General features: G+C 44.1%; 1 protein-coding gene across 1 annotated transcript in view; it reads left to right on the top strand.

Annotated features, from left to right (window-relative positions):
- The first annotated feature begins 2,453 nt into the window (after nucleotides 1–2,453).
- The window catches only part of G3BP1 (G3BP stress granule assembly factor 1), a 31,134-nt gene continuing 10,177 nt past the window's right edge, over nucleotides 2,454–23,410 (top strand). Inside the window, exons 1-6 of the mRNA XM_080923350.1 lie at nucleotides 2,454–2,558; nucleotides 15,814–15,926; nucleotides 17,448–17,529; nucleotides 18,623–18,796; nucleotides 21,113–21,203; nucleotides 22,558–22,651. Of these exons, the coding sequence (XP_080779476.1) occupies nucleotides 15,832–15,926; nucleotides 17,448–17,529; nucleotides 18,623–18,796; nucleotides 21,113–21,203; nucleotides 22,558–22,651 (536 nt within the window). The 5' untranslated portion in view covers nucleotides 2,454–2,558; nucleotides 15,814–15,831. The remainder of the gene's footprint in view (nucleotides 2,559–15,813; nucleotides 15,927–17,447; nucleotides 17,530–18,622; nucleotides 18,797–21,112; nucleotides 21,204–22,557; nucleotides 22,652–23,410) is intronic.

Consider the following 23,410-nt stretch of genomic DNA (forward strand, 5'->3'; position numbering starts at 1 on the left):
TTCTTCTCCCCTGTTAGCTTGCTGTCGATTGAACAGCTCTATACTGATCCCTGTAGACTCAACTTCTGGATGGTTTGGTGGCTGTCCCTTGGAAGCGAAGATTGTGTATTGTCTCTGTTAGTGTAATATGTCTGACTCTTCTATGTAGCCGGATGCTTAGGTGGGATTGCTTTCTTTCTTTTTTTTATGCAGTCTTCCTACTTAGTAGCTCACTTAACTTGAGCTCCACCTCTGGTAGTGGTAGTGCTCCAGGCTTGCAACAAGATCCCTGGCTTTGACTTCTCTCTGTTACAAAGGGTACTGCCCCCATGGTACCGTAGTAAGCCTTTGTTTACAAAGTTCCATGAAATCTATACAGGATTGCCCTCATCCTTAGTCCTAACTCCAATCCTAGGACTGGAAGACCTCAGAGCCTGTGTGCAATCCCTGGCTTTGCACAATCTTTTCACTCCAGTGAGAAGCTTCTTTTTGCAGTAGCCGGAGGTGAACACACAGACTCGTGATTTGATCAACATGCTAGAGTGAGAGACTGTGGAGATCCTAACTCTAAATGGGATGCCAGTATCACTACTCACCCCCAGTCGGGAGACAGAGGCAGGGGGATCTCTGTGAGTTAGAGGCCAGTCTGGTCTGCACAGTGAGTTCAAGGGCTATCTTTACAAACAAACAAAGCCTCTACAGCTCCAAATTAAAGTCCAAAATCTTTGGGTGGGGTAGCGATCTTATTAAGCGATTCTAGAAGGCTGTGTAGGAATGTTAGAACAGCTTCAGGGCTTGGTGCTTGCAGCCAGTGCCCGCTGCCTGTTGACAGGCACCCTTGACACTTCTGGCTGCCTCAGGGCAGAAGAAACCCGGGGTGCCAGGGTGCCGCACTACTTTCACTTGGCCCTGGCTTCCAGAATTCTAGGTTCTGCCTGGCTGCTTTTTCCTTCCAGCTTGGGCTGGGCTGGCTGAGTCTTTGCTTTGCACGAGGGGACTGTCCACGTGCTTCCTTTTGGAAACTCGCGGTAACACTTTAATGCCTGTATTCCGGTATTTAGGAGGTTGGGGCAGGAGGATAGTGAGTTTGAGATCAGCCTATGCTACATGGTCTATCTAGGTCAGCAGAGGCTAGGAGAAAAAGCCCTAAAACAAAACAAATCAATGCGAAAGGCTTGCTTTAGGATTTCGTGTCACTTTGGATAGCTTTGGACTTGCTATGTAGCTTAGGATAGCCTGAAATTCTCCCCACCTCCAGGGAACAAAGACTAGTCTAGTTTGTGCTTAGCATTTGGACCACAGCGTTTTTAATAGAGCATGGTGGCTAGAGGGCCCACAAAACCTCCGAGTTGGGGACAGCAGCAGACTGAGGTGGTGCTACTTGGATCCTGGAGCGGTTATGGGGGAAACCTTAGGCGTGTCTGCCTAGGAACTGGGTAAATTCTCATTTCAATTTGAAAAGCATGTGACCATGGCTTGGAGGTGACGCACCCTGAAGTGCACGCAAGCCAGAGGGTGATCAAAGTGGGGATCTTGTCTGCAATCACAAGACAGGAAAACCTAAAAACGTCCGTGGGTCATCCGGACACGCCAGCTTGAAAGCCACCCGGGGACAAGCGCATTCTCAAACGCCAGCGAGGCTGCCTTGCTGTATGCTCTGGGGTCTCTGACCAAGACAATTTCGCTGTCCTCGGTCGCCACTGCTTTCGTGCTGAGTAATGCTATGGGTCAGCAGCGCGTGCTTTTCTGAATGCAAGCAAAGAAACTTTTGATGCGAAGAGGAAATAAAAAAAAAAGCCAAACCAAACAAACAAACCAAAAAAAAAAAAAAAAAAAAAAAAAAAAACCCAAACCGAGAAACTTTGTCACTTAGATCCCGGGTGCCGAGGTCGCCAGGGAAGGCGGGAGAAGGGTCCTCGAGGACAGGATTTGACCCAAGAGGAAGAGAAAGGAAAAGGAACGGAAGACGCATCTAGCACATCCTCTTAACCGACCCAGAGGGCACGGCGGCCCTGAGGCTGCCTTTTGAGAGGTCCATCCCTCTCTGTCAATCAGCTTCATCCGGTGTTGCGATTGGCTGGGGGCTTCTTTGCTCCTCCGCGCCTACCTCCTAGTTGCATGGGGTTTACTTCCCCAAAGTACACGGGCCCCACCTTGTGGATCAACCGCTCCTGCCTGGACAGTGGGTTTCCGCCCCGAAAAAGAAATGTAAGCCAATGAAAACGGGTGCATGCAACTATTGGCTTGTCTGAGTGTCGCTCTCAGTGCATCCCGCCCTCATTTTTATAATCCACCCAAGTATTGGTGAAGCTTCTTGTCCATCCTGGCACTGGATTCTACAGTTATAGGCAGATGCAGCAGCCACTCAGGAGCCCGGCCCCTGGACAGAGACGCTGTCCAATCGCAGCCAAGGGACGCGGCGACGAGGCGGCCATTGGTCCCTGCACGAGGCCGGGAGCAGCAGGTTCGGCTGAGCGCGGCTATATAGCGGGCGGCGGGCACGCGTGCCGCGGCATCGCGCGAGGGACGCCGCCACCTCCTCCCACGCAGCAGCCCTGACCTCCTGCTCAGCCGCACAGGTACATGGGCCCGCGGGTGGGGCTGATCGGATGCGGGCCGGGCGTGAGCCGAGCTGCAGCCGCGAGCGGGGCGCCCCGGGAGGCCGCGCGGCGCGTCCCCACCCCCACCAACGGCCGGCGCGGCCTCCTGCTTGCGCCTTGGGCCCCCGCGCGTGGTCCGCCGCGCTAACGGCGGGCGTCACGCGTCTGGCCGGCCCTGCGTGCTCCACGCGCATTCTCTGGCGCGCGCCAGCTCTCCGGGATGTAGCTGGGCCAGAACTCTAAGGAAGCCTTCGGATATGGGGATGGGGGTTGGGGGAGCCCAAGCTGAGAACGTGATCGCGCCTCCCAGGGCTGCAGAACGGAGGCGCGCGACCCCGGGATCAAGGGCTCAGTGGTGCAGAGACAGCCACGCCAAAACGTGATCTCTCCAAACTCCACTGTTTCCCCCTGCACTATGCCGAGAGTTCCCTTTTTTCCCGCCCTTCCCTGTCATCTGGGTGCGATCAGGTAGGTGAGAACGAAGTGGAACCAAGGCCCTCTGTAGGGTTAGGATAGGCATCTGTGCAGGCTACGTGGCTGTGGGACACGGTTGGTCATAGCTTTTGGACATGGGGTGCAAACTTCAGCATGGGAAGACCGGTGGTGGCGTCTGTGCAAACCAGTGGAGGAGTCCAGAGAAGGGAGATTGGTTAAAAGTGGAATTTTGCATGACAAAGGAGGACTTGGCCTTCTTCACACCCACGTGGATAGATAGATGCACCTCCAAGTTAGCTTCTGGGAAAAATAGAGACGAAAATAAAGTGTAATGTAATTGAATGTGCTCCTCAGCAGGTCTGAAATGCACCTCGAGGTGGGAAACTCCCGCCAGCAGGAAGTCAAAACTCTGACATTAGATCTTGACTTTTCTAGACCCCCTTTAAACTTTGAATGTTTTAGTTTTGAGTCAGAACAAACTTAGATGAAAACCTTTGAGAAGGTAAGTCCAAGGAAACGAGTTTAAATTCTCACCAGAGTTGAGGTTAAAGTTTGAAATTGGATAGGACCCGAGCTTCAGCTCAGAGGTGGAGCACTTGGCATGGAATACAGGAAGCCCCAGGTTCAGTCACGAGGGCCACAGAAATAAGTCATATCTGAAATTGCTGGGGAGAGGATGGTGTCCAGTGTCCAGTTATTGTGCATTGGGTCACAATCACCGATTGGGTTTGTTGGCAAGCACAGCAGATAGGTCTCCTGCCAAGCCATTTATGATCAACTTTTTTTTTTTTTTTCAAATTCTTACTGTGGAGCCGAGCCCTTAACTGTCATGGAACTCAGGAGGAAAACTCCTCAGTGCCAGGAGTTAAGGAGCATCCCACCAAGTCCAGCTCAATAATTTTAGTACGTATTTGGTTGGGTTTCTAAGGTTTGCAAAGTTTTAAAAAATTTATTTTATGTTTATGAGTACACTGTAGCTGTATTCAGACACACCAGCAGAGGACATCAGATCCCATTACAGATGGTTGTGAGCCACCATGTGGTTGCTGGGAATTGAACTCAGAACCTCTGGAAGAGCTCAGTGTTCTTAACTGCTGAGCCATATCCCCTGCCTACAAAGATGTTTTAAAGGATTTCTGGTCAGTTCCATCTTTATGTGCTGAGGATCACTTCTCCCAGCTTTAGACAGCAGGATAGATTGCAGATTCTTCTGACTAAAACCAGACTACAAAAGTTTTAGGACTAGCTCTCAAGGTGCACATCCTTGCAAAAAGTTAAAAACCAAGGAAGTTTAAAGTTGTGCTTTTGTTTTCCAAGTAAATACAAAGTGGCAATAAAGAACCAAACACTGGGGATGCATGCTGGCTTTCTTCTGAATATAACATTGTTTCCTTGAAATGTGTGCAGTAGTTCATCTCCCTTTTTTTTTTTTCATCACCTTTTTAATGCAGGTGGTGACCTGCTTTTAACCGGGGAAGTTTTACTAACTGCTTGAGGTCAAATATATCAAGGTGAAATGGTCTAATTGAAGGGAATGGTTGTTAATCTCATCCCCACACATTTAAAAGACCTGTGCTCTTGGCCTCAGGCAGGGGGTTAGTAGGGTAGGAATGGGAAACCTGTCAGAAGTTACTGCGGTGGAGGTCAGTCTTTTGAGCTATGGTTCTAACTGGGCAGTTTCTTTTAACTCACATTCTGGTTTTTAGTTCTCAGCTATCAGTCCAGTGCCTGAGCATTAGATTTTGGAAATGTGTGTTCTTGACCTGCTTGAAAGTCATCGTGCATAATGGGTTTCCCTGTATTTCTGAACTACATGGAAAGCATAAGGCATAGGTTGACTTTAGGTTTTTAAATGGTTTGCGATTGCATATGTTTTTTTCTTCCCTGTTGGAGATAAGGTTTCTCAGTGTAACCCTGGCTGTCCTGGGATTCACTCATAGATTAGGTTGGCTTTGAATGCAGAGATCTGCCTGCCTCTGCCACCTGAGTACTGTGCCACCAACACCTGGCTGCATATGATTTTTTAATGAATTAGTCCAATGCTAACAGGCTCGCTTAATAGAAAACTGAGAATTTGTAACCCAAACCAAGTTTTTTCCTCTGTTTCTTTGGCCAATGTAATAAAACTGCCTGGTTACTTTTTTTTTTTTTTTTTTTTTTTTTTTTTTTGAGTTGTGTGCTTTAGCATTTATATTACATTGCTGTTTTACAGAGAGGGTAATTGTCAAATAGGTAGATCAAGTGTGATAGAGTATATCTTAAATTCCAGTTCTCTGAGGCAGAGGCAGGTTGATCTCTTGAGTGAGTTCCAGGCCAGCCTGAGCTACACAGTAAGACCCTGTCTCAAAAAAAGAGACAATAATTCCTTTCCCTGTAGTTGTCACACAGAGTGGGGACCTTTGCCCAAGCTCAGGAGAACCTTCGTCCAACTGCAGAAGTTAAATTTAGATTCAGCAGCTGTCACCCCACTTGTAGCTGGTGACTAGTGGCAGTTAGCTAGAAATATTTACTATTTTCTACTTAGTTTTTATTTATTTCTTTATTTTTTTGTGCAACTTTGGGAAAGCTGAGCTGCTAGCCAGGTGGTAGGGCTAACTAGGAACTCGTGGTTTACATTACAGATAGGAAGAAAGTTGCTTCCTTGGAAGGAAGGCTTGGCAATGCTGTTCTTCAGTGTGTGCTGCATTCTAGGTGTAAAAGGCAGAGAGCACCGTGTTTCTTCTGGTCACTACGCCGTTACTTGGCTGTGGCAGACTGAAGCTAGGACCCAATTCGGACTCTTACCCACAATCCTAGGCACTTCTAGTGTTTTAAAAATGGTCTCAGGGGCTATCTTGGGCTACATAAGGAATTCAGACCAGCCTGGATTATGTGAGACTCCATCTTAAAAAGAAAATCCTGCAAGTCCACCTATGCACTGTGGGATCTAAGGAGCTGGAGTTCTTGTCAGAATTGAGTATAAGGTGCATTTCCCCTTCTGGTCAGTTTTTTTTTTTTTTTTTTTTTTTTAACGTGCCCTGCTCTTGAGTTACATCCCTACACTACTTTGGGGTGTTGCTGTCCAGCATAGGCTGCCTAGGCTCCTGAGGCTGGGATTGAGGTGTGGTGGGCTGCCACACATGGGTTAAGGCTAACTTGAATGGGCAGGGGCTACTCTGGGAGTAAAAACATTGTCCAGCTTAGTGACACTTGTAGTTTTTCTTCCTAGAAAAGTTCGTATTTGATACAGTTTTAGATTTATAGAAGAATTGTAACACAGATCTGCCTACCTCATCCTCTGCAATCAGTGTGAATTTATCAAAACAAATTGGTAAACCCTGTAGACACAGGCTTTATTTCGGTTTCCTCAGGTGCTTCTGCAAATGTACTTTTTCTGTTTCAGGATCCACTCCAAAATCTTCTTGTCTCCTTAGTTTCATGTGTGAGTTTCTCTTCTCTGCCCTTCATGGCCTTGACACTTAGAATCTCATTTAGGTTTGTTTTATGGCTGGATTAGGCTTATGGTTCTGTGGGAGGACCACAGAGGTCTGCACCACAATCTCCTATGGCCCCATGGCACTGTTGGGGAGGGTGATGTGGCTGTGTTTCCCTTTCTATTCTGTTTAAGTCCAACTCATACCCAAGGGAAGGGAAATAAGACTATCCTTTAGGAGAGAGTATCTGAGTTTGTGGGCATATATATTAAAGTTGCCAACATTTATGGGTTTTTGTGAGAAACTCTTATGTAGACCAGGCTATCTTTGAACTCAGAGATCTGCTTGCCTTAATCCTAGAAAAAGGAAAGGTTTATATAACCACACCATCTGGGTAGGGTCTCATAACCTAATCTAGTTTCTAATCCTTGATTCTTGCCTCTGCCTCTCAGGTGCAGGGACTAAAAATATATAGACATTCCTGATTTTGAAGACTCTTTTGAAGCAGTGTTTTAAAAAAAGATTTTATTTATTTATGAGTACACTGCAACTGTCCTCAGACACACCAGAAGAGTGAGTGCATCAGATCCCATTCCAGATGGTTCCAGTGAGCCACCATGTGGTTGCTGGGAATTGAACTTAGGACCTCAGGAAGAGCAGTTAGTGCATTTAAACAAACGCTGAGCCATCTCTTCATCTCTTCAGCCCCCCCATGATTTTTTAAAAAAAAATTTATTATATATAAGTATGCTGAAATAGACATACCAGAAGAGGGCATCAGATCCCATCACAGAAGGCCATAACCCACCATGTGGCTGCTAGGAACTGAACTCAGTACCTCTGGAAGAGCAGTCAGTGCTCGTAACCACTGAGCCATCTCTCCAGCCCCAATGATTTTCTTTCTTTTTTTTTCTTTAAAGATTTATTTATTTTAGTTATATGAGTACACTTTTGCGATCTTTAGACACACCAGAAGAGGGCATCAGATTCCATTACAGATAGTTGTGAGCCACCATGTGGTTGCTGGGACTTGAACTTAGGACCTCTGGAAGAGCAGTCAGTGCTCTTAACCGCTGGGCCATCATCTCTCCAGCCCCCCTGCCCCATGATTTTTTTTTAATAGTCTGATTTTTTTCTAAAGCTTTCCTACTTAATTTTAGAATTTATATTTATTTTTCTCTACTACTTTATTTTGTTGTTTTTAGACAGGATTTCTTGGTGTCCCAGGCTAACCTTAAACTTGATCTGCTTCAGCCTCCTGAAATGCTGGGATTCCAGCAGACTCAACTCTCCTTGATAATTTAGGGATTTGATTTTATCAGTGGGACCTTATAGTATTAATTTTTATTCTGAGTTGTACCCAGTATTAACCATTTTTTAATGATGCGTATGTTAATGTTTTGTTGGTATAATCACTGCCCCCTCCTTTTCTTTTTGTGGGGTTGGGCAGTAGTAAACTTAGGGTCTTGGACATGATGGGTCAGCACTGAGTACCTTATGTTCCCAGGTCTCTTTACTTTTTATTTGAGCTCTTTGCCTCGGATGGTCTTGAACTCTGAGGCTGAGGCAGGCTTTGAACTTGTCTTCCAAGTAATTGGGCTCAAATTCCCTGAGGCCTGGCTGGTTCTCTGATGTAACTTAAGTATTTTCTTCCTTGTATTAATTAATGGGGTGTTTTGCTTGGCCCAACTTAATTAGCCTTTCACCAGAGAGAATTTTGGAGGGATTGTGGCAGGTAGTGTGTCCAAAGTGACCAATTGACAGATTGTCCCATCTAGTACTGGGACTACATTTGCTTCTGAAGAGATTGACAACAAAGTTACAAGCAACAAAGTTACTCGGGTTCTAGAAAGACATTGTTTCAGTTCTCAGTTCAAACATAGAAATACAATGTATAACCTTCAAACAGATAAATAATTTAAAGTGTTCAGTGTTGAATTTTGTTTTTTGGTGCTCTTGATACATTTGTAAAATAGTTAAAATGACATTTTGACACTACTCAGAATAATTAATACTTTGCATTGCTTTTTAAAAAATTCCTTTCTGAGAAAAGCATACTCCAGTAAGTTAACGTATGATGTCCATGTGAATTGGTACGTGTGTGTATGTGTGTGCATGCATGCTAAATAAATATTAAAAGATTATAAAACCTGGCATAGTGGTGTACACCTTCATTCCTAGCAGTCAGGAGACAAGCAGGTAGATACTTCAATTCTACAGCAGCCTGCTCTATGGTAAATTGAAGCCAGGTCTACAGGGTGAGATGCTACCTTAAAAAAAAAAAAAAACAAAACAAAACCAGGTTGGGGGATCGTAAAGACCAATTTTCCCATGTAGATTCCCACTCCCTTCTGACTTTCCATGAAACTTTTAGTCTTTTAGGTTATTTTATTAGTGTGGGGAGGTTTAAGGATGGCTTTATCGGAATCTAATGAGATAGTACATACATTTAAAGGGTGGTCTGATGTTTGCGCTCATGTAATTATCACTACAATCAAGATGGTGAACTGCTTAACCCCACAAAAGAATTTTCAGTACCCCTGTGTGTTCCCTCCTAGGTAAGGAAGCTGAGCCTTAAGTTTAAGTTTAGCCTGGGCAGTTTAGTGAGCTCCTTCCTAGAGAAAAAGCCTGTCTCTCATTCACTAAGTTCGAACCAAGCCCTGGGGAAAAAAGGGATCCTTGGTTAACTTAATTGTCCTGTAAGGTTTTTTTTGGAAGGTTGGCTTCTGTTTGCAGATTTTGTTTCACACATTTCAAGATTAAGGGGTAGGTGAACTTGTACATGCTCACAGAGGCCACAAGAACCATTCAAACCCTTGATGCTGGAGTTAAAGGCAAAGGCAGTTGTGAGCTATCCTGTGCTGGTGTTGGGATCTGAATGAGCTCTTGGTCATAGTCTCCCAACCTGCTCCTTGAGTTTGAATTGTATCGCCCTTTGTTAAGAATGAAGTGTGCTTACTTGTGTTTGTACTTTGGAATTAGTCATAAATATGTGGGTGTGCTTTTTGTACTATGAGGAATTGAACCTAGGGCCTTGTTCATGCTAGTTAGACACTCTGCCACTGAGCCACAAGCCTACTGCACGCTGTTCTGAAAAGTTAGTTCCGTGGATCCCTATATTTTCATAGCTAACCTGTTAGAAGAGCTCATTTGCATTTTGTTTATTAAGACTATCTGCCTATCTGGCTTTACTTTGCAGGTATTGAAAATTCATTGAGACATTTTTCTCACTACTACATGATACTTTTTAAAACGATTGATCCGCTTTATTAAAATTGCTTTTTTGATCTTCTGTGAAGTTTCAAATTCATTATGTAGCTCAGTCTGGCCTTGAACTCCTTCTCTGGTGTTCACTCAGAACTGGGATTACAATTGTGAACATCTACGCCTGGATTTCTGATTATTATACAGAGTATGACTCTTAGACAGATGAACCAGGCCTTATGTGCTGCTGATGTGGTGCAGTCAGTGTTGGTTTTCAGTCTGGAGTGATCCTTTTAACGAACGGCTTTATTTTTCTTTAGTTTTCAGCCATTTAAATGTGCATGTGGTCACCTCAGATTCCTGAGAGCAGTCAGTTTCTCTTTGAAACAAATGCTGGCAGTAGGGTGGCTGGCTTTCATCCAGAGGTGGTTATCTGGATATAGGGGAGGACCCTTAATTGGCATTGTCAGCAAAGAAGCTATGAGATCTAGCAACCCTAGCAACCTCAGGCCAAGTGAAAGTTTTGAAAATTTATGTAGAAGCTTGCAAGCCAGTTAATCCAGCCAATAAGAAATACGTGTGTGTGCTTCTGTGTACATTAATATGTTGCTACCTTTCCTTTATGTGGCTCTGAGGCTGATTTCAGGTTGCTTCTGACTCCCACCCCTGCAGTCCTGTATGTTTTATGATTGAGCTTTTTTGAAAATGGATTTTTTTCAGCAGTATAATTTGATTAGTTTCCCCTCCCCCACCTCCCAGATTTTCTTCACTTTCCCACTCATTCAAATCTACACCCTTTCTTTTTCATTAGAATACAATCAGGCATCTAATAGTAGTAAAGTAAAAATAATGTAAAATAAAAACAAAAACCAGAATAGGACAAGAAACTGAAGAAAAAAGCAGGCAAAGAAAAAGTACAGGAAATTCAGACACTGACACACACACACACACACACACACACACACACACACACACACAGAGAGAGAGAGAGAGAGGGAGAGAGAAACCAAAAACAAAAAGAGACCATCATATATAAGCAAAAGATCTGTGGAAGGTTAAAAAAAAAAGCCCAGACAAAGCATTGTGAAACAAAAACCTCCAAAAAACACCATTGAGTTCATTTTGTCCTGGCCATGGACTGCTGGGCAGAGTGGGGTTAAGTGAGGCTTTGCTAGAGATGTCTTTTTCCTTTGTGGGTGGTTATCAGTTATTGAGAGCTTCTGGGTTGTATCCTCTTCCCCTCTTAACACTGGAGGTCATCTGGCCCTGTGTATGCTGCACAGTTCACATGTGTGTCAGCTTTGCTGTGTCTAGAAGCCCTTGTTTCCTTGGTGTCTCCTGTGCCCACCGGCTTTCGGATTCGTCCTCTGTTGGGTTCCCTTAGCCCTGAGGGGGAGGATTTGATGGAGACACTCGACCTAGGATTGAATGCACCAAGGTCTCTCACTCTTACGTGTCCAGCTGTGGGACTGTTCCCATCTAAGGCAGGAAGAAACTTTGATGGCTGAGCAGGGCACTGATTTCTAAGTGCAGCAGAATGTCATTAGGAGTCATTTTTTACTCTGTTCCTTTAGCAGAACTGTAGTATTTGGTTTTCCAATAGGTCCATGATTTATTTAGTCTAAGATATTCTATCCCATGGGCCTTAATTCCAATGACTGAGTTTATTGAAAGATTGGGGGGGCTTTGCAGATTGCTTAATAAAAATAGAAAGTTGGTGGTTGGCAAAATGGCTCAGTGGTTGAGGGTATTTGCTGTTATTATGGAAGTTTGATTTTTAGCACTCATCAGGTGACTCACAGCTATCTGTAACAACAGCTCCAGGGGATTTTGGTCTCCAGGGTGTGTGTGCATGGGTACTTACACACACACACACACACACACACACACACACACACAAACACAACCAGATTGTAAACATCAGAATGCTAGACTTTGTTAAGTGAAAATGGCTTATTTTTAACCTTTCTCTTTTCCCAGGTTAATTTTCTTTCATTTTTGATTTCTCTACAAACCATAATAATTTAAGGGAAGGGTTTATGTTCTACCCCAGAGGTTACCCTCCTGGTCCTGGAAAAACAGTGTAAGAAGTAGGAATGACCTGGGAATGTCTACTGAACTTGCAGTGTCTTAGAGGACAGGTGTCTGTCCTTTCAGAATCGATTGAGCTCTTCAGGGTGTGGGAAGCTTGCTGTCTCCAGTTGAAGTCATCCAGCTGGCCTGCTTCCTGGTGGTGACCTTGGTAGCTTTATTGATAGCCTGTTAGTTACATTGGGAAGACGGTGTGTGTCCACATTTGCAGCTAGTTTCAAAAAGCTCTTTGGAGAGGACACAGTGTAATAGTCAGAAGCTCTGGCTGAGTGAGGAAGGAGCCTTGGAGCCTCCACAGCTTGTGTCTTCGCAGAACATTTCATTTTCACAGGTTTGCATTGTTTCCGTTTGTCACCTTGAGCAGAAGTGTTTCTGGAAAGAATCTGTTTGAAATGTTTTGTTTTTTTTAATTAGCTTATTGAGATAGTCTGTTGAGGTCTAGCAATTGAGGCCAAAGCTGGAGGAAAATACATTCTGGGTCAGACTGGTTACATAGAATTAATCTGCTTCAAAGAACCGAGTGTTGACCAGTTTGAGAGCAATATAAAAACATTCTCAAGGGCTGCTGTGTTATCTGTGGTTCAGAAAAGAAGATGAATTAGTTGCTTAAGATATTCTTAAACATACTGATGTTCAAGTTACTCTGACTTTTTTTGGGGGGGTGGTATTTACCTTACTTTTAGGGTACAGACAATTGAAGTAAGTCAGGGCGGGAATTCTGGGAGCTGGTGTGTTTCATGTGATGCAAGGATTGCAGGTGTGTTTGAAGGAGAGAAGAACCATGACTGAGGCTGCAGCGTCTCTAGGTCATTGGTTCATACCTCAGTGACGTCACTGGTGCTCTGAAGTCAGAGGAAAGACTCTAAGGAGGAGTGGAGAGTTTGGTTTCTCTTAGATCTGAGACTGAACTCAGCTCAGTGACTGTAGGCAGCCAGGTGCCATCTGCAGTGCTCCACCTTCATATTTGTTGACTTGGGATCAAAGTTTTGTTGTTTGCTCTGTCACAGCCAAGCCTCCTGGAGCTGCTCTGGTTTCTAGGCAGTGCCTCTTTGGCCACACATCATCTACCAAGTTCATGTTGGAGAGCCACACAATTGTATTATTAACAACAACAACAACAAACAGGACTGGAGAGATGCTCAGTGGTTAAGAACTCTTGGTATTCTTGCAGAAGACCAGTCTTCAGTTCCTGCCACCCACGTGGTATAACTCCATTACCAAAGTTTTAATAATTTGTGACTTTTTCTTGGGTCCCATTCAGAACTGCCCTGACTGGATTATATACCTGACCTTACAGCTGTAGTTGGGAAATGAACAACTCTTAGGATTTAGGTTTTAGTAAAATGAAGTAACTGTTCAGACATTCAAGAATAGTGCAAGAAATGGACCATGCTACAACAACCCTATGGAGACTGAGGCAGAGGATTATTAAGTTCTAGGCCAGCTTGTCTCATATTGTGAGACTGTCTCAAAACAAACACACACACACACACACACACACACACACACACACACACACGAAGAATAGCACAGCAGCCATGCATAGTGTAAGCACCAGTAGTCTGAGTACTGATTCTCTAACGGGGATCACCCAAGCCAAGAAGTTTGAAGGTGGGTGGAGCCAACACACCAAGATCCTAGCTCAAGAAAAAAAGAAAAAAGCAGGCCTGAGCCAGTGGTTGATTGTACAAACTACTATTAGGTCCATGTTATTCACCCTGCTCAAAAGATCTTGATATCCCATTTGACTACCACATTTTCTACTGATAATAGACTTTGGTGGCTATGCTTATGGGATAGATTAAAGGTGCCATGATCTGAAGAGAGAGGGCTTTTCAGTGTCCTCCCTCTATATGGAATGGCTGGACAGTAAACCACCGCTTATTACAACTGACATGTGGTAAAACCCAAAGTTTGAATAATGAACTTGAAAGGATTTTCCCCTCTTATATGTAGTGCTGGCTGTCCTGAAACTCACTGTGTACCCCAGGCTGGCCTTGGACACACAGAGATCCATCTGCTTCTGCCTCCTCAGTGCCAGAATTAAAGGCGCGCACCACTGCCACTGGCTCCTCCCATGTTTTAAACAGGGAAGCAGTATTTAACAGATGTACTTGGGAAAAGTCTAATTCTTCTAAGATGCCCATGTCTTCCCAAATTAGTCAGATAAATGATTTCTTTAAATTGTAGTAAATGCTGTGCTGCTGTTAAGTATACAGATTAAAACTGAAATTGGGTTGGAGAGAGGGCTCAGGGGATCAAGAGAGTGCTATCCAATTTTCCGCAGAACTTGGGGGTTTGATTCCCATTACCCATGTGGTAGGTAGATGTGTACATAGACATACGTGCAGACAAAGCACATATATTATAATTTAAAACAAAACAACAAAGCTGAAGTAAAACCGATCCCTTTTTATACTGTAAGTGGGTTTGTACACACTCTGCTTGAATATGTTTTGGATAATTTTATCTCTTGAGTAGGACAGACTGGCTTTCTTGGGGAGATGTAAGCAGATGTTTGCCTTGGTGAGTCAGTGAGCTGGTAGCTCTTAGGTGATGCCACATGGACCTGCACAGGGTCAACAGTTCATCTACGGCCGTCCTCTCTGGTGTACAGACCTGGGGAGGTGGCCTTGTGAGTCTTGTATGCTTTGGGGATGCCCTGTGTGAGAATGGTGACTTGAATTTTTTACTGAGCCTTGAATACTCTGTAGTATTAAGGAAAGGCCACTGCTGTGAATTCTGTTCCTGATCTAGGAGCTGTGGTTGAGAAAATGAACAGGGTGTTATGTTTCACATGGGAGGAGGTTGCTACATGTACCATTTATGTCAAAGGACGTTTACATTTGATTTTTAAGCTGTTAGTTTTAATTAAAAAAAAGAAATCTTGTTAACTATATATTTGATTTTGACTGTAAAGAAGTTTTTGTTTCTGGGGATTAAATTTTTTTTAAATTTTGGCTTTTTTGAGACAGGACCTTGCTAGCTTGGAGGTAGAACTAACTGTAGACTAGGCTAGATCTGCTTGCCTCTGCATTCTGAGAACTAGTATTAAAAGGCGTGCATCACTATTTCCAGTTAAACTTTTCTTACGTGTGCTTGTCAGGATGTATGTTTGTGGAACACGTTTGCTCAGTGCCTGTAGAGGCGCCTAGAGAAGATGCTGGAGTTACAGATGGTTGCTGGGAACTGAATCCACATGCTGTTAACTGCTGAACCTTCTCTTCAGTCCCTGTAGCTCTTCAACCCACTACCCCTACCCCCCAGTGACCCAATGCCATAGTTTCTATGTATAGCCCTGACTGTCCTGGAACTCACTCTTTATAGACCAGTCTGGCTTTGAACTCAGAAATATGTCTGCTTGTCTCTCCAATTGCTGGGATTAAAGGCCTGTACCACCACCACCACCTGGCCTGTATTGTTTATTGTATTGTATTGTATTGTGGTCCAAGTAGACTATCGAGTATGATAACTGGTACATGGGCATTGACTGTACCAGCTAAGGTTGTCTTTGAGTCTAGGATGGGAAAACGAGAGGTCTGGAGTCCTGGGAGTACTGCATGGCACAGTCCCAGTACAGTCTCTTGGTCAGGGCCAGCCTGACCTACAGAGCAAGTTCCAGGACAGCCAGAGCTGTACATAGAAACTGTCTTGAAGAAAAAACCAAAAAGAACTAGAAGGAGTTTAAGTGAGCTGCTTAGAGACTTAATCACTGGGCTGGCTCATGCTGCAAATATGTACTGTTGGAATTTTATCTCTAGTTTAAGAAAACTGAATATTTGGAATAATGAATTTTTATACTTTTTCCTCATGTATTCATCTGATTACAATATTTGGGGATGTAAAAACGATGGATTTAGCTTGTTCTTATGTTTATTCCTTTTCAAACTTTAAACTGGGTGTGATAACATTTAGGAAGCTGAAGTAGGCAAATCTCAGTGCCATGCCATCCTGGTCTACACGGAGTCCCAGAGTAGCTAGCACGTTGCAGCGAGACTCGGGTGCTGAAGCGATGCTGTGTAGTTGGCTTAGCACTACTTAGTCCTTTTCAAACTTTTATGATTGGTTGACTGACTTGCATTGTTTTACAGGTTGAATCTACCAAAGCGATGGTTATGGAGAAGCCTAGTCCCCTGCTGGTCGGGCGGGAGTTTGTGCGACAGTATTACACCCTGCTGAACCAGGCCCCGGACATGCTGCACAGGTGTGCCCTCAGTGCTCAGGAGGGATGTTGTGGGATAGTTCTTCCAGTAGGCGCCGTTAAATAGTGTGTTAGAAACCGAGTAAGATCTTACCATGTTTTGCAGCCCTGGCCTGGCCTGGAATTCAGAGGCCTGCCTGCCTTTGCCTTCTCAGTTCTGAGATAAAAGTGTCCATGACACTTAGCTCACACAGATTTACTTTGTAGAGAGAGCTGTATTAGTTCACTAGTGAGATGGCTCGAATCTGGCATTTTTACACTGTTGCAGAATGTAAAACTGTCTGGACTTAGGGTAATTTATCACACAAGTTGTAAGATATATTTGTACCATATTTTCAGTCAGGTTAAAATATTTTTCTAAAGCTTATCATTTCTAGAACAGTCTTTGCTTCTCTTGACAATCTTTTGGTGAAGTATTTCAGAAGCTGGTGTCATCTCGTAGATGTTGATGCTCAGAGGATTTATATCTCTGGATTGACTTCTGAGCAGCAGAAACTGTCTGCATGTTTTTAACCTTTTTCTTAGTTCTTGCTGGGTTTTATGTCAGTTTTCTTCACTGTCTTGAAAGTTAGTTGTGTCAGGATCTGCATCAGTGCAAATCCAAGCTGGAGCTGGAAGACACTGTACACACACATGCCTGTCTTGCTGATGCTTTTATGTCCTAAGACTTCTTGCCTTTCCATTTCCATCAAGGGTGCAGTGGAAGGCCTGGTGGAGAGAGCAGAGGCTGCTGAAATGAGTTCTTTTAAGAGCTTGAAAATTACAAGGTGCTGTGTACATTGGCACATGGCTTTCTTTAATCTCAGCACTCAGGCGCCAGAGGCAGGTGGATCTCTGAGTTTGAGGCCAGCCTGGTCTACATAGAGAGGTCCAGGACAGCCAGGGCTACACAGGAAACCTGTTTTGAAAAAAAGAAAAGTAACAAGTTAGTGTGCTTGGGGTGGGGTAAGGTAGATGGAAACAGGATGGATCCACAGTAGTAGGGTGGGCTCATTTAAGGCTTTATAGAGTTGCCCTCAGATGTCTTCAGTGGTTTTTGATTAGCATTTTTCAGTACATCTCTCTGATGTTCTTTTAATGAAAATGGTAATTGAGTGTATAGATGAGAGAGCTAAAGGGATAGAAGTTCATGCCACCCGTGCACAGGACAACTGCCCACTGCCTCCTCAGGTGGGAAGGCACCGACTCTTCAGGTCCGTGACAGGGCACCTGTCCTCAGTGGAAACAGGAACTTGACTTTGATTTTAAGTGCCTGACTTTGCTGACAAACTCCAAGGTCCTTCCCAACATGATCATCCTACCCTGAAACCTGGAAGTCGGGACTTGAAAACCACACACATGCCTCATGCCTCATTGACTGAGACTGTTCTCATTCGGGCGTGTGCAATGGACTTGTCGGTGCATAAACATAGACAGTCCCTGCTGTGAGTCTGCCAGTGAGGTGGATAGGTACCAAGCCTGAACACTAAGTACCTGCACTTCCGGTCCTTGAAGATGAGAAGTAAATTGCCTTCTCTTGTACAGATTTTATGGAAAGAACTCTTCCTATGCCCATGGGGGCTTGGATTCCAACGGGAAGCCAGCAGATGCAGTCTACGGGCAGAAGGTGGGTGCTGTGGACCAGTAACAGCAAAGGAGGTAGCTCCCTGCCTACCGGGAAGCTGGTACCTAAGGGTGGTTCCTGTTTAATTCCTTGGTTTGCTGAACTGACTGTGCGTTGTCATTCATTCTCTGTTAGATAGCTGTCTTCAGCAGAAGAACACTGTTTCTAAGTTTAAAAGGTGTTTTATTCCAGGCACCTGAATTTGATTACTTTTTGACACATGAGTTTGATACATGTTTTTGGCTGTCCTGGAACTTGCTATGTATGTCTGGATATCCTCCTGACTCAGTTTCTCAAGTGCTTAGATTACATATAAATGTGGCAGAACAGTTGTTTTTAAGGGGCTAAGCTGTGATTACTGGAATTACAGCACACAGAGACAACTGGACTATATTATAACAATAATATATGCATTCAATATCTGCTGTGTTGAGAAATTTTAATTCTTTTATGGATATATTTATGAGTGTTTTGCTGGCATCTGTCTGGCATGTGTGTGCAGGTCAGAGCACGCCTTGTCAGGAGTTCTTTGCTTCTGCTTGATAGGCCCTAGACATCGCTCAGGATTATCAGGCCCCATTGCAAGAGCCCTTACCCGCTAAGCTAAGCCTTATAATCTGGGATTTATTTTTTATTTTTTAACTGAATTTTGTGTTAATTGTGTCATCGCTGAGACAAATACCCAAGAGAAGCAACTTAGGCAGGAAGAAGGGGTATTGAGGTTCACAATTTGAGGCTACAGTCCATGTGAGAAAAGCATGGTAGCAGGAACATAAGGTAAATTCTGGTGCTATCCCAGAGGATTGTTTCCTAGGTGATTCTAGGTCTTGTCAAGCTGAGTGGAGATGGGCTGTTGTGAGTACAGCAGGTTTCTGCCCTTCAGTCTCCTTGTTGTGTAGCTCTTCAGATTGCTTTGAGACTGCTCCAGGACTGCTTGCAGGAGCAGGAGGTAGGGCCGAGTGTCAAGTACAGATCTGTGAGAAAACAGGGTGGAGCTGGAAGATCTGCCAGGGTCTGTTCTTGGTGCTGGCAGCTGCTGTTTTAGTTTCTGAACTGGAGAGTTCCCGAGGGATTGACTGTTGCCTCCATTCCTCAGGAAATCCACAGGAAAGTGATGTCACAAAACTTCACCAACTGCCACACCAAGATCCGCCATGTGGATGCTCACGCAACTCTGAATGATGGGGTGGTGGTCCAAGTGATGGGGCTACTGTCCAACAACAACCAGGCTCTCCGGAGGTTCATGCAGACCTTTGTCCTTGCTCCCGAGGTATGTTGCATGATAGCTGTTGGCTCTGATGAAGTATTTAAAGACTAAAAGCTGTGTGGAGTCTAGATTTCTGGCAGCTCAGGTTTATAGGTATGGCTGCAGGGCAGAGCTGCTTTGTCCTCTAGTCCTAGAGCTGTAGTATCTTCACTGGTCCAGGAAGATTACTGTTGGGAGGTGTCTTCCATCTAAACTGTTGAAATGAAGGACACTATCCCTTTAGCTGGCATCTCCTAAGGACAAGGAATTCTGTTTCATAATCATCCTGTTGTTAACAAATTCAGAAAATACTGCTCAGTATAACTCAGTAACCCATATCTGAATTTCATAAAGTATGCCGGCCTTGTAGTTTTTCTTGATCTGAAATTCTGTGTATAACTATCTGTTGTAATCATCTGGTCCCATGTCTTGTTCCCTGTCATTTGTAGTCTCTTCTTCTGGTTTGCTTGGCATTGACAGTTCTGAAGAGTAGTCACATGTTGTCCATACATCATGTACTTTCTTCCACTCATCCTTCGTGACCATGATCCTATTAGGTGTCTCTGGTCCCCTAGGCGATATGTTGAGGTCTTGCCATTGTGACTAATCTTTGGGTCCTTATGAATGTGCTGCTCTGTCAGTTTGGCACTCTCATTCTTTTTCATTTGAGGCTCTTGACTGAATGGAGACAGATGAGAATGTCTGTCCTCCACCACCCTGTGTTCATTCATTGGCATTATCGTATAAGGATTCCCCTACCCAGCCATTCTAGTATGTTTAGTGAGTTAGGATTCATTAATAACTGTTGAGCATATTCTTCATGTCTGGGGCTAGTCAGTGGGATCCCTTCATGATCCCTTCATGCCGCCTGTTTTGGCATGGGCGTGACACGGTTTATATCCTTGTGTTGCCCTGGCCCCGCTCAAGCCCCGTTTGGGAATTAGCTGTTTGTTCCATTCATGGTGCTTCTCTGTAGTTAGGTTTCCGGTTTCCGAAGGGACCATAGAGGGTGATGAGGATGGCATCTGCTGTGCCTTCTTCAGAGAGAACGGGCAGGAAGCTGCATAGGTATGGAATCAGCTCATAGGGACTCCATCTAAAAAAAATTCTATTTAGGATAGTAAAGTTACTATTTTTATCTTAAAAAAAATAACTTTGGATGTTTTTGTTTTAAGATAAAACCTCATTATGTAGCTCAGACTGTCCTGGACATGTGACCTCCTGAGTTAGCCTCCTAAGTGCTAGAATTGCAGATATTCTAGCACCACCATTGAGGGTGTAGGCAGGATTTAGAGTATGGGTGTTTTGTTTGCATGTATGTAGTGCCCCCGGAGCCCACAAAAGAACAATGGATTCTCTGGAACTGGAGGTACAGGTGGTAGTGAGCCGCTATGTTGGTGCCGAGAAATTGGCCTCAGCAATAGCAGCCAGTGCTCCAAACTATTACGTCATCTCTCCAGCCCAGTAATTCCACCTTTTAAGAAGGTGAGTCAGGAGGTTTGCATGCCCCACAGTAAGCCAAGAGATATCTTGAAGAAGAAGGAGAAGGAAGAAAGGAAGGAAGGAGAAGAAAGACTTGATGATGAGGAGGAGGAAGGAGGAAAGGAGAAGGAAGAGGAGGAAGCCGACAAGGAAAACTTCTCCATAGGCAGGGCTTTACAGCTTGTAGTGCTGATCACAGGCTCAGTCTCCTGTCTTTCAAGGGAGACATTTATCTCCCTTAAGAAAATGTGTTATTGTGTAAACCAAACACTATGGGATGTTTTCATATTCCACTTTATGATGAGGGAACAGCTTTACAAATTTTGAACAGCCAATAAGATGATTGGATTTGGACTTAAGTGTGTCTAAATTCACATGAGAAATATTTGATTATTCAGATTAATATTCTTATAAGAGTTAGGGCATTTTAAATACCTGCTGGAGTTAAAGCTACCATGCCTCTAAATTGTTGAAAACGTTCCATCTTTGGCATCTTATTTTTTTTTTTCTTTCTCTCCCCACCCCCCCTTTGCTGTGGGTGACCATCTGGTGTGTAAGGATGGATATTTTAACAATGTTGTCTATGAGGTTCTTTTCAACTGTGTACAATCAGGATTTCAAACAGTAAGGCATTCAGTCTTGGCACAGACGATACTGGCTGTCATGAATGCTGTTGGCACTTAGTAGTTTCTGTGATTTTTCTCAGTGGTTAGTAGAAGACAACCCCTGCTGTGAAACAGAAATGTTTCTAGACTTTGCCAGATGTCTGCTGGGGGCACAAATCTCTCATAGCTGAGAACCACTGGTGTAGTGATTTTTGTAAGTGTGAATAACTGAAAACTTGTTGCTGACTTGCAGGGCTCTGTTGCCAACAAATTCTATGTTCACAATGACATCTTCAGATACCAAGACGAGGTCTTCGGTGGCTTTGTCACGGAGCCTCAAGAGGGTAAGTGTGAAGCTGTTGCCATGGTTACTTGTGTGGCATCAGACTGACCTAGGAGATGATTCTTGTTACACTGTATTTTATGAATCACCAGTGAGATGTCTACAGGGATTTTATTAATGGGGAGAGACACTACAACCAAGGCGACCCTTACAAAGGCAAACATTTAATTGGGGCTGGCTTAGTTTCAGAGGTTCATTCCATTTTGGCGGAAAATGTGCAGTGTGTAGGCAGATGTGCTGGAGGAGCACAGAGTTCTACATCTCGATCGGAAGGTATCCTGGAAGAGGCTGATTCTTCACTGGGTGGAACTTGAGCATAGGAGACCTTAGAGCCCACCTATACAGTGACAGGCTTCCTTCAGCAAGGTCTTGCCTATTCCAACAAGGCCATACTCCCTCTGGGCAAGCATTGAAACACATGAATCTGTGGGGCCAAATCTCATCAAACTACCACAGCTAGTTAATGTGAATGTTAGTTACTGTTGGTTAGAAGCAGGCCAGTTAGCAGAGGACCACGAGAAGACCCGATAGACCTTTGTTGAGCTGCATGGTGGTGAATGGCATGCAGTCTTTCTAGGGATCCCCAGTTGTGTAGAATGGGCAGTGGAGGTGCCAGCCTTTGATTGGCTTTGCAGGGAATGCTGTTCTATGATAGCTTTGTGCTACTAAAGTTTAGAAGGCACAGACTAAGGTGCAGCATCAGACCTGTGGGGGAATAGTGTCCTAAGTTCTAAATATAGACCCCTTTAGGTACAGTCTTTCATTCTGTAGGCTGGGTAACACTGCTAACAACAGTGGGGAGGGCCTGCTGCAGGTGCATCAAGAGGTGGGTTAGGGTTTTTGTCTTTTTGTTTTGTTCTGTTTTGCTCACAGTTAAAGGGGAATAAAGCGTCTTGTTAAATGTAATTTTAAAAAGATTTATTTATTATGTATACACACAGTTCTGCCTGCATGTTTCCTGCAGGCCAGAAGAGGGCATCAGATCTCATTACAGATGGTTGTGAGCCACCATGTGGTTGCTGGGAATTGAACTCAGGACCTCTGGAAGAGCAGCCAGTGCTCTTAACTGCTGAGCCACCTCTCCAGACCCAGGAATAAAGTATCCTAGTGGGGAGGTGTGATGACAGGCAAATAAGACAGGAGCAAGCAGAGCTTTTTAAAAGATTTAAAGAGCCTTTTTAAAAAAATCTTTGTTCTTAATTAAAATGCTTAAATTTCCCCTAAAGTTTGTGCTATGGCTTTACCAAATTGCCCAGCTTTTTTTACTGTGGTTTTCTGTGTCTGCAGAACCTGCATATTGAGAGATTTATGAATAGAGAGTGATTGTGGTTATTTTACATCTCTTCCTTTCTTAGAATCCGAGGAAGAAGTAGAGGAACCTGAAGAAAGACAGCAGACACCAGAGGTGGGGCCTGATGACTCTGGAGCTTTCTATGATCAAACTGTCAAGTAAGAAACTCCACTTTCCCCGGCTTGCAGTAAGAGCTTAGATCAACTGGAGACACACTTGTCTTCTAGGGTCACTTCCTGGAGATGAGCAGAACCTGGGAATCAATGGTGGGCAGATGGCTAGTGTGCACCAAGTGGGTGTGACCTCAGGTTGTGTGATTCAGATGTGAACACAAGTCTGCATGGGCTCAGCATTTGTTATTTCTTAATAACTCACAACTTTATTTTGTAGGATGTACTTAAATGTGTATGGTTCAGGTTGCTAATTGTTTTGAAGACAGAGGTGCTCATCAAATAGCTAAGGCTAAATCTGTCTGAGAGTTCGAGATGCTGGGACTGTAGGCATGCACACATGTATCAGAAGGGTTCATTTAACTAGGGTAATAAGATTTCAAACCCACAAGCTGAGTGATAATGAAATTTTATAGCCCAGTCCTGCGGCTTAGAAAAATGGACTGGCATAGAATGACCTGATTCTGGAGCCCTATGCTGAAGGAGAGCGTTGTCTTCAGTTTCTCTGACCTCCACGTGTGTGTCTCAGCCCTCCTCCCCACAATAAGTAAATGCAATAAAAAATTTAAGGCTGTCCTGGGGGCTGGAGAGACTGTTGAGTTGTGACAAGGGCACTTTGTCTTGCCGAATATTTGAATTTAGTTCCCACCACCCACACGGTAGCATAGAACTTCTTTTTTTAAGATTTATTTATTTATTTATTATATATAGTACACTGTCGCTGTCTTCACACACACCAGAAGAGGG

This window comes from Micromys minutus, assembly GCF_963924665.1.
Source record: "Micromys minutus genome assembly, chromosome: 10".
NCBI classification, from domain to species: Eukaryota; Metazoa; Chordata; class Mammalia; order Rodentia; family Muridae; genus Micromys; species Micromys minutus.